Source organism: Gadus macrocephalus, chromosome 11, assembly GCF_031168955.1.
Source record: "Gadus macrocephalus chromosome 11, ASM3116895v1".
Classification (NCBI taxonomy): Eukaryota; Metazoa; Chordata; class Actinopteri; order Gadiformes; family Gadidae; genus Gadus; species Gadus macrocephalus.
The window spans coordinates 25178756-25190684 of NC_082392.1; the positions used below are offsets into that span (position 1 = coordinate 25178756).

Genomic DNA, 11929 nt, shown 5'->3' on the forward strand with positions numbered 1-11929 from the left:
GGGGCTTTTAGACGAGTGAGAGCCGTTTGTACTTACAGAAAGGTAGCTATAGAGTTGCCGTGTAGTAGGTGGGTATTATGTGTCACATTATTCGTGTTGATTTATAACAACGTTTAATTCATTTGCGTTCGTGATTTTCACACCAGCCCTCTGACAAAGTCCCAGCGAGCCAAGTCCCAGCCAACAAGTCCCAGCCAATCAGGGATCAGTTCCCTCATGAATATTCACGAGCTTCCCGCTACCACCCTGCAAAAAAAAAATTCACGCCCCGTTTACACCATCCCGCTAATGGCCGCTAATGGCCGATGGACCACCGATGTGGAAGTCGGGGTGATTCGGGTGACATCGGGCTAAAAATGTATGATCGGGTCAATTTATCGGGGTAGCATTTACACATACCCGATGTTATAACGATAACATAACGATGTATGCCAGGGAAGACACCCGAAGTGCGTTTGGCGTCATTTGACGTCATTTCGAATGACGCCAAACACGTCAAATGACGCGTTTGGCGTCATTTGGCGTCATTTCGGGAGAAGGCAAAGGGGAGACTGGTTTAGACTGATATTTATTTATATATTTATTTATATTACAATAGCGATTTTATAATAATAGAACGCCGGTTCTAAATGGGCGAAGTACCCTGTAATTATAAAAGTAGGACATCCATCCATCACCCCCTATTTATACCCAAGTGGCAGATTGAGGGTCTTCCTTAACACAATCTGGTCACTCACAATCGTTATTTGTCTAGGGTTCTCGAGGGTCTTTCGTGTGTTGAGGTTGCCGATATAAAGACGATAAAACATGATAAAGCGCGGAAGATTAACGAATATAGCCGATGTGCCCAGGAAAATTCCCGAACGATTTGTGATGTCTTACGTTATACTCCCGTTCTATTCCCGATTATAGCCGATTAGCCCATAGCAACACCTGGTAACCGATTCTACCCCGATAGACCCAAAATTAACAAACATGTTCGTTCTTTGCCGATGTTGCCCGTTGTTGCCCGATCATTGAGCATTTCTTCCCGTTTCTTCCCGTTGTCTAACGATGTTCCCGGGAAGAGTAACGGTGTTTCCCGATGCAACCACGCTATTTGCCGATGTTATAACGATAGCTGCTGATTTAGCCATCGGGCACCATCGGGGCCCACTATCGGGTAGGTGTAAACAGGGCATAAAGCAAGAAAACTTGGAATGCCTGGAATATGATTTAGGTCAAAAGCGATCAAAGCTGTAGCTTAGTAAATGCATATATGAAAAAAACAATTATATAGCATAAGAATATAGTGTTCCCAAAGCACAAAAAGCTACTTCACATACAATGTTAAAAATGTCTGTATCTATACAGTGCTTTTATGCAAATAATGTGGACACTCAATCGCCACAATCCCTGTCATATCATAATTTATGGACAGAAATATGATGCAAGTTCATGACGGTATGGACTTTAATGTAAAGCTTGACTACATCTCATTCCCTTCCACTATGGCCTTTGGATTCCCTGTGATCGGACAAGAATGAGAGCTGAGGGGCGGGCGGAGGTGTTACTGTGCAGCTGGAGGGGATATGAATTATTGGTTTTATGAATGAGTGGTTTCAAACAGACACTATAATCACCTCTAATTGGAGGGTGACGCACATACTAACCCTTAAAATCATGTTCGAACATTGATCTTGAGTGAGTGAGTGAGTGAGTGAGTGAGTGAGTGAGTGAGTGAGTGAGTGAGTGAGTGAGTGAGTGAGTGAGTGTGTGTGTGTGTGTGGGGGGGGGGGGGGGGGAATAGCCTTGGCCACACGGTTGGGCTAAAATCACCCTTTGCCAGGCGCATGCGCGCGCATTCCCGGCCATCTGTGTACTTCAGGCATTCCCGGGCATTAGTGTACTTTGAATTCAATTGAAAGGGATTATTGTATTTTATATATTCTATATTGCCTATTTGTTTTGTTAAATGTCATGAAGTCCAATAAGATACATTATGTACAAAGTTCTTAGTTGTGGCGTCATATAGTTACAGATGAGTTAAATGGAGAAAACAGTGTGGCAACAGTGGCCGAAGAGGTAGCAAAGCTATCAATGAAATCAAGAGGTTGCTGGTTCGATTCCCTCTATTGTCAGACTAACGCTTTTGTCAGATTGTAACGCTTTTATGATCGCAATGTTTTGCGATCATAAAATGTTTTGCGATCAGCCAGGCCTCCCGTATCATAGAGTTTCAAATTCAGTGCCTCCCTGATATTCTGAGGACAAATATTTTTGGATTAATAGAACAATTTACTGTGTGCATGTACTGATAATTGTAGCCGGGTGCAAATATCATTCACTTCTAAATTGCACCAGGGTTCTAATTGCACCATATCTATAGGCCTACTAGGAATAAAATAGTTTATTCCTAGATATGTCTACCAATAGACATCATTTACCCTTTTAATCTAATTAGGATATGGCCTTTAATAGTTTACTGGCATTGTTAGGGAGTACCGGAATACATACCTACCGGCGTGACGTATTCAGAATTCAAATTATAGCTAACTGTATTCCGTTACAGTTACAGTTAAAATTGTTGGTATGCCTATTTAGAATACAGTTACATTGTGGAAATCAATGGATTACGTGACGATACTTCTGTTTCAGCAGTTTATTCGTGCCTTCACACCAACAGCATTTAGTGCGCACTAAACGAGTTTGGTCCCTTGGTACGTTTGAGTTGGTGTGAATGCAACCACCTCACTTCGATGCGAACCATCTCAGACGACCGAGACTTCCCTGAACACCTGGTCTCGGTTCGCTTCCAAACGAACCCTGGTACGGTTCGCTTGAGATGTGAAAGCGAACGCACCTCGGTCCGATCCAGTTCTACAAAGCATATGCCTCTTTGGACGTAACAGGCACCCGCTCAGCCGCGCACATGATGGGAATTATTGTTTGATTAGCGGTAACTCCAAGACTACAGCAAATTGTTGGACCATCGGGGAATTTGGACAGACACCCACATAAAGCGTATGCTGGAAAACACACCTAAAATTATCCAGCGGGCTGCACTCGTGATATTGATTTGTTTCATACAGTAGTGGACCGGTGATTATTTTGCCTACCTCATAGACGCTTTCCCCAACTTTTTTATCTTTACCCCTCCCCAGACCTTTTTGTCTCTCTCTCTCTCTCTCTCTCTCTCTCTCTCTCTCTCTCTCTCTCTCTCTCTCTCTCTCTCTCTCTCTCTCTCTCTCTCTCTCTCTCTCTCTCTCTCTCTCTCTCTCTCTCTCTCTCTCTCTCTCTCTCTCTCTCTCTCTCTCTCTTTGATGCAATAGCAAATATCTTTCGCATGAACATACCCTTATAGGCTTTGTTCCACTACAGCAAATTATATGAAATAGTGCACTTCCAGGTAAACTTGGGCCTAACACATTCAGCCAGTTTAAACAGAAGAACACACCATAATAGGCCTGTTTCGTAAGCAGGATTTGACTCCTACACTTATAAAATGCAATTCAATATGGAAGTAATCCAAGTAGGCTATTCAGAATACAATACTCGGATTGAGTGATGGCACGGAATACAATACATATTACATTTTTGGGCATTTATTCTGTATTCTGTAACTGGATACATTTTAAAAGTATCCTTCCCAACACTGTTCATTAGTAAATGCATAGATGAAAAAAACGCTTACCCATAGTTGCTCCGGTGAATAAAGACATGTCCAGCAGCAGCAGGAGAAGAAAAAAAGCAAACGTAGACTTGACACCGGCTGCAAGGCAGGGAGAGGGAGGGGTTGAGGACGGAGGTAATCAATAATATAATTAAAACGATTCAGATTAACAAACTCACGTGTCTTAGCTCCAAGCGAAGCATCTGCTGCCCTGGCGCTCATCATGTCAGGAGTAAAAATCCTTCAATGAGCTAAAACATGGATGCAGGCCTGAGGTGGGTCGGAGAGACAACTGAGAACATGCACAGTGTGTGTGCGGTGACGTCCCTCCCCTCTTTAAGTGGGATGTGTTTCTGAGCGTTTTCCCAGAGATATTGGTCAGCGTTTGCCGAGCTAAAGCCGATTTTAATAAATTCAGCACAATTGAATGCCACGGATCAATTGCCAAGAAAGCGAAATAAGCGAAAATAAATAAAGGAAAAAAATAAGACATTTGTATTATATCGATATATGCCACAATTCGCATTGCAATTCGCAAAAGCAATTTCAAGTCCTCTAGCTCTACCTGGTGGTTGAAGATGGAAAGACATGTGCTGTGTGTTAACCTATGTGACCCAAGGAGTAACCCCTGACTGCAGCTCGCAGATGTGGGCGGGCTTAAACGTTTAAGCCAGCCCACATTTAAGGAAAATTCCGCGCAATATTATGGACGGAAATACGTTCTCCCGCTTTCTGCAGAAAGCGGGAGAACGTATTTCCGTCTGAGTCCATGATACTGAGCGCTTTTCTGCCTAGAGGTAAGTTGCCGCTCTCTGTTCGTGTACATTATAAACTAATGTATGGATAGACCAACAAGTTTATCATTAAAATATTCATGGAAGTAACATGCATAGGCCTCATGTTTATGTCATGAGGTCGTTTGAAAAATAGCATTTAGGCTGTGTTTTTCAGCTTTTTTTAACGCCATGCCCTCGGGCCACATATGAGGACACATAATCGGGTCCACATATGAGGACAATTAAATAAACTCCAATATTTTGCTTATCATGGTAATATTCTCCAAACCACATTGGTAAGATATGTTTCGTGAAACATTGAAACCTGATTTAAATTTTGCTTTTCCCCTCCAGATTTGCCTGCACATTGCACCACGACATTGCACCACATAACACACACATTACGAAACCAACAGTTCTTTTAAGAACTCCTCTCTGTCTGTCTGTCTTTGTCTGACTGACTGACTGATGGTCTGTCTGTCGGACTGACTGATGGTCTGTCTGTCTGACTGACTGACTGTCTGTCTGTCTGACGGGCCGTCTGTGTCCTTATTTTCTCTTGTCAGGTAGGTTCACTGAAATGCTTAAAAAAAAATCATATTTCATATCCGGGTCTATAAAAACAGTTACTAATGCACTATATTTGTGTGTGTTTCTACCCTAGAGTATGTCTGAGAGAAATAAAGAAGGTAATCAATAAATCATTCACTTGAATTAGAGTATGATAAGGCATAATAACAGGATTTGAATATCAACATTTAATGCATGGCCTTACTCTATGCATAGCGCATTCCATTTTGATATTGGAATTCTGCGTTGACAATGATCAAAAGAAATGTAATGAAATACATTCATTTATTCATTCTTTGTGTCCATTTGTTACCCACAGCTACTTTGATTGACCTTGTGTTGCCTTCGTACATGTGTGTGTGTGTGTGTGTGTGTGTGTGTGTGTGTGTGTGTGTGTGTGTGTGTGTGTGTGTGTGTGCGTGACAGGTGTACCACTGCTGAAATTGACGGACCTGGAAACCGGGAACAGGGTTGCTTGCTATGGGCCAGAAAAATACCTTGGTACTTGCCTTTGTCAAACATTTATTTAAGCTTTTTTTTTTTCTTCTTTACAGATCACATTTTTTTGCCTGGGGTGAAAATAAAAATCAATGATGCAAAGTCTTCTGTCTTTGGTTTATTTGACTTAGCTAATATAATTGAGTGTACGAAATAATATGTGTCTATACTAAAAAAGACATTTGAAATGACAAGTTAAAAGTAGGAAAGTCTATCAAATGCATGAACCTTTTTCCATATTACCGGTAAGTCAATGTGCTGTGCTGTGCTGTATTGATGTTTGAGAATGTGCTGCCGGATCTCCGCCACCAGATGGCGCCCGAGAGGGTAAAACCATGGGTTAAACGTTTAGACCCGCCCACATTTAGCTCCTCCTCGATCTTGGAGTCCCAAGCCCCCAGGTACTACATACTTCTGCAATCCACCGGTGCTCAGCGGCCAAGCCCGGTATTGCAGTTGTTTAAGCGGGCTGTGGACGGGTCTCTCGATTCAAGGGGCCCAGAAGTAGATATCTCCGTTCACTCCAATACAAGTGGGGAACAGGAATGTCTCCCCGCAAAAAATGACTGGATATCAATCAAAGGCTCATAATTATCTTTATGCCATGTAGGCTAATACATTTTTTTAAGTTTTCTCTTTTCAAAACGCCACCACAAGCGTATTATTAGCCGTTTTAGGTTATTATTTTTGCTGGAGAAGGAGGGGTGGGCAGCTGAAAGGAGTCGTAGTGAAACAAAATTTGTTTCGGCCCGGTGTAGGTGTCGGATTGACTCGGCTGTCCGATCGACTCGGGGTCCTAGATTCGCAATAATGACGCACTTCCTGTAAACGCTGTCTTTTAAATGCGCATGTGCGTTTCATTCATTCCCATGTTATTCCCAAGTATTAACGATCTCCTTTTGATTATTCTAATCTATGAATAATAATCGAATGTACAAATTATTGTTGCCTATACTTCTAATCTATGAATAATAATCTAATGTACAAATGATTGTTGCCTATACTTGGGTTATACATAAAAGAAGAATCGGTTAACTACATTCACTGAACGGGGCGATCCACTTTATTTCCAGCGCTCCCAACACAGATTCAAAACAGCGATCCACACGCAGACACTTCCGTTCTCCTCCTTCCGAATAACGCCTCGTGCCCACTACCTCCGTCCGTTGACTGATCCCCATTGACTTTGAATGGGGACGGACGCGCAATGCATTGTGGATCCGTCCGTTCCGTTGGAGCCTTCGGCTCCGTCAAAAAGTTGAAAAATGTTCAACTTTTTCGGCAGCGACGGATCCGTCATCCAATCAGATCGCGTATGCAAATTTAAGCACTGTGACGCGACTCGGGCTCTGACGATACTTGAAAGCGGGAAAGCGGGTCTTCTTGCATCGCAACAAGCAGGAAGAAGCGGGAAGAACCCGGCGAAGCGATTTGATTGGCTGACGGATGCCTCTGCAAAGACTACTCCCCCATCCGTCAGCCACACCTTCCCACGTCCGTTGACTGACGGTGCAGTGGGCATGTAGGGTAAGAGTCCCAAACAGGAACTGGGTTACATATGCATTCATCAGTGCTTTTAGACGTGTTTCCTATGGCTTTGTTTGTGCGAAAGAACGGGCTGCGTTCAATGAAATCAAAACCAAAACGGATTGAGCCTTCTTTTTTTTTTTAGTAGAGAGAGAGAGCAGAGAGAGAGGTCATGTTTCCCGAAGCTCCGCTAGGCATTGGAAAAAACTACTGAATTCATCGTTCAGATCTACTTTATCTTATTTTATTTACCTAACAGTATATAGTTTGTTTCCGTCGTCCTCAATCGCTCGATTCAACAATACATTCTGGCACTTTTTACTCCCGGATCAGACCGCAGAAAAAGCCTTGGACTTTCCTATCGCCAACATGCCTCCGCATTCGGATATCTCAGGCACGGAGACTGGGAAATGCACAGACTGCGCCAAACTGGAAAAGACATTGGCTTTAATTGAAACGAGACTAGCAGCAGTAGAAAAATGCAAAGGACTCCTACAGGATACAGTGCCGATGGGTGAGTTTGCTGAGCTCACTCAGATACAGCAAGATGACCAAAGCTACACTGTATCCTTCCCGAAGCTGGACAAGAGAGAGACAGTTCCAGCTGCGTCTCACTGGCACAGAGTCGGCGCTAAGCCAAAGCAACATACCAAAGTGAATCAACAAGTTCACTCAACGCCAAATGCTAAGCTACCCAAAGCTAAAGTTACATGTATCAGCCGGATTAGCCCGTCACTGAAATTAACCCTGCCACTGAAGAACCGGTTCCTGCCACTTCAAGAGTCCAAGAACGCGCCTGCCACCGATGCACCCCTGAGCCCCGAGATGCGTCCGGACGGACAGTGCGGACAGAGACGGAACAACCAGTCGCCACGGAGGCGGGCTGCGCATGTGTCTGCCACCGTCCAACAAGGGCCCATCTCAGAGACAGATGAACCAGACACTCTGATTATAGGAGACTCAACTATCAAGGATATAACCGGTAAGAAGATCAAAACATGCATCTTCCCATATGGAATGGTTAGTGATATCAACCATAAACTAGCCAAAATCATATTGGAAAACCCCAAAATCTCACAGATTATTGTGCATGCAGGATTTAATGATATTCAAAGAGAACAGTCAGAACTTCTGAAGAGGGATTACACTGATCTATTGGATACACTGGACAAAATACACATCAAGTCTTTCATCAGTGGACCCATACCAACAGTTGACAGGGGAATAAACAGATTCAGTCGTCTACTTGCACTGAATACATGGCTTTCCAGAGTCTGCAATGAAAGAGGAAGGGACTTTATTGACAATTTCAACTTATTCTGGGGGCGCAAATATCTTTTCAGAGCAGATGGCCTACACCCAAACAGGTTAGGCTCAAAACTGTTGAGGGACAATCTTCTCTTCTCGCTTTACGCACAGGCCACAATCTTGCCATGGTCTGACGCACAGGCCACAATCAGAGCACAGGTTGAGAAGAAGCGAGACTACAGCCTCCCCCACACAACTACTCTGCCACTATCTGACACACAGATAGCAGACAGCCCACAGACCTTGAAGAGAGACAACAGCCCACCCGACGCCATCAACATTGTGCCCTCCCCCATCGCTGATGCTGGCTTGGCGAGGAACGGCCACCCCCCTCCTCTGCATTCCCCCATCGACGATGACCTCCAGCCTCATCTCTCCCATAGCCACAACAACAACTCCAGCTGGGATAGAGTCTCCGATGTCTCCCTTTGCGATTTTCCAGCCGAATTTAAGAAACTGGAATATGCTGGCATCAAACTTGCATCTGTGTCAATGATAGCATCGCCACGTCATGGCCGCAGGCTGCTATCACCCAGGAGGATGGCGCCCCACCCCCACCACCGTACTGATAGTAGTCCTGAGTATTACTGAGACAAAAAAGGGTTCAGCCGTAGACACAGTATAAAGGAAGTTTCTCATAATCTGCTGAACCCAAGGTTGCCTACGTCAAAGCAGGGCAACTTTCGCATTCATGCTGTAACCACTAAGAGAGTAAACAAAGGGAAACTTAGACACACTGCTAACCTCACAAATCTCATATCTATTGCCTCCAAACCAAAAACAACCTTAAAGCCTATCAACAGCACCATCAGGATGGCTCTACTTAATGTGAGGTCTCTTAATAACAAATCATTTTTAGTTAATGATTTTATTAACACTTCTAAACTGGATTTTATGTTTTTAACTGAAACATGGCTGGAACAAAATAACAGTGCAACCGTTCTGATAGAGACAGCTCCTCCCGACTATAACTTTTTTGATGCATGTAGATCTGGAAAAAGAGGTGGAGGGGTTGCTGCTATATTTAAAAATGTATTTCAGGGGAAACAGATGTTATTTGGTGATTTTCCATCGTTCGAATACCTTAGTGCTGTATTGAAATGCTCCCCCAGAGTTCTCCTATTAATTATTTACAGGCCACCCACATATTCTGCAAATTTTTTCGATGACTACACAGAATTATTGTCTAGCATCTCCACAGAATTTGACTGTCTAGTTATAACTGGTGACTTCAATTTTCATACTGATGATTTGAATGACAAGTGTGCAAAAAAACTTTTTACCATTTTGGACACATTTGAACTGTCTCAACATGTGAAAGAGGCTACTCATTGTAAGGGGCACACTCTAGACCTGGTTATCACAAAGGGCCTCAATGTTTCTGATCTCTCTGTGACTGATCCTTCCTTGTCTGACCACTTTTGTGTTTTCTTTAACATATCTTTTATTCCCGACATACAGACAAAATCAAACACTGTCAAAAAACGGTATATCAATGAAGATTCTAATGTACTTTTTAAAAAGGCCATCTCCTTGCTACCACCTCTAAACCCATGTTCTGCTGATGATCTTGTAGAAAACTTTAATTTGAAAATTTTGAAAGTCATAGATGTCATTGCACCTTAAAAGGTTAAAACGATTTCTGGAAAGCAAAAGGCACCCTGGAGAAAAGCTGCTTCTGTAACAGCACAGAAAAAAGAATGCAGGAAGGTTGAACGCATCTGGCGTAAAACAAAACTTCATATTCACCATGATATCTATAAAGAGAGCCTCCGTGCCTACAATTTAGACTTAAAAAATGCTAGAGAAACATTTTTCTCCAATATCATTAAAACCAACACTAATAATGCAAAAACCCTATTTGCAACTGTTGACAGACTGACCAACCCCCCAACACAAATTCCACCTGATCTCCATTCCACGCAGAAATGCAATGAGTTTGCAGCTTTTTATACTGATAAAATTGAAGGTATCAGACGCGCCATCAATATCTCCACTTCAAACAAAAATGTTGGACTACCACCCTGTTCAGACAAAAATAACGTGGCAAGGATGGCATGCTTTAATGTTATAGACTCTCAAAATCTTGTGGAAACTGTGACACAACTAAAGACATCCACCTGTTGCCTTGATACTATACCTACCAACCTCTTTAAGAATGTTTTCGACTGCCTAGCAGCAGACATATTGCAGATAGTTAACAACTCTCTCCAGTCAGGCAATTTCCCAAAAGCTTTGAAAACTGCAGTTATTAAACCCCTTTTAAAAAAGCGGAGCCTAGATGCCTCTGTTATTAACAACTACAGACCAATATCAAATCTACCCTTCATAAGTAAAATCATTGAGAAAGTTGTCCTCCAGCAACTTAATCACTTCCTGGCATCAACTGGTTGCTATGACACCTTCCAATCAGGATTTCGACCCCTGCACAGCACGGAGACCGCCCTTATTAAAGTTGTAAACGACATCCGTCTTAACACAGACTCTGGCAAAATCTCAATACTAATGCTACTTGACCTCAGTGCTGCATTCGACACTGTAGACCATACATTACTTCTGGACAGGTTAGAAAACTGGGTGGGGCTTTCAGGCACCGTCTTAAATTGGTTCAGGTCCTACCTACAAAATAGGAACTACTTTGTTTCCATTGGCGACTTTGTATCAGAATCAACCAACGTGACATGTGGAGTCCCACAAGGTTCGATCTTAGGACCCTCTTTATTCAACATCTACATGCTCCCACTAGGGCAAATCATGCAAAATAACAATATTGACCATCATTGCTATGCTGATGACACGCAAATCTATGTATCGCTATCACCAAATGACTATCGGCCCATAGATCTGCTGTGCCAGTGCATTGAGCAAGTGAAAGAATGGATGTGCCGAAATTTCCTTCAACTAAATGAGGACAAAACAGAGATAATTGTATTTGGTTCTAAAACGGAAAGGCTTAAAGTAACCGAACACCTTCACTCTCTGTCCCTGAAAACCTCAATCAAAGCCAGAAATCTAGGGGTTATCATGGATTCAGATTTACATTTCGACAGTCACATCAAATCAGTTACAAAATCTGCATATTATCACCTTAAAAATGTAGCAAGACTTAGAGGGCTCATGTCCACCGAAGACTTACAAAAACTTGTACATGCCTTTATCACTAGTAAGCTTGATTACTGCAATGGTCTCCTTACAGGTCTCCCAAAACAAACTCTGAGGAAGCTTCAGCTTGTTCAGAATGCTGCTGCTAGAGTTCTAACAAAGACCAAAAAATTTGATCAGATTACACCAATTCTGAAATCGTTACATTGGCTTCCTGTAGGTCAGAGAATTGACTTTAAAATCATGTTGCTAACCTATAAATCCCTACATGGTTTAGGCCCAAAATATTTAACTGATATGCTTCCACTACATCAGCCTTCTAGACCACTAAGATCCTCTGAGACCAATCTGTTAATTATCCCCAGAGTAAACACAAAACATGGGAAAGCAGGATTTAGTTACTATGCAACAAATAGCTGGAATAAACTCCCAGAGGATTTAAGACTTGCCCCAACTCTGAGCACCTTTAAAACAAGACTGAAGACTTTTATGTTTG

General features: G+C 42.6%; 1 protein-coding gene across 7 annotated transcripts in view; it reads right to left on the minus strand.

Annotated features, from left to right (window-relative positions):
* The window catches only part of ptgs1 (prostaglandin-endoperoxide synthase 1), a 32431-nt gene extending 28446 nt beyond the window's left edge, over positions 1 to 3985 (minus strand). For 2 of the 7 annotated variants that reach the window (XM_060064547.1, XM_060064545.1), the window contains exons 1-2: positions 3832 to 3985; positions 3674 to 3751 (exon numbers count right to left, since the gene is read on the minus strand). In XM_060064547.1, coding sequence (XP_059920530.1) covers positions 3674 to 3751; positions 3832 to 3877 — 124 coding nt within the window. In that variant the 5' untranslated portion in view covers positions 3878 to 3985. Of the gene's footprint in view, positions 1 to 3673; positions 3752 to 3831 lie in introns of those variants that run through there. The other 5 variants (XM_060064550.1, XM_060064549.1, XM_060064548.1 and 2 more) reach the window with 4 other exon arrangements.
* Positions 3986 to 11929: the final 7944 nt, after the last annotated feature.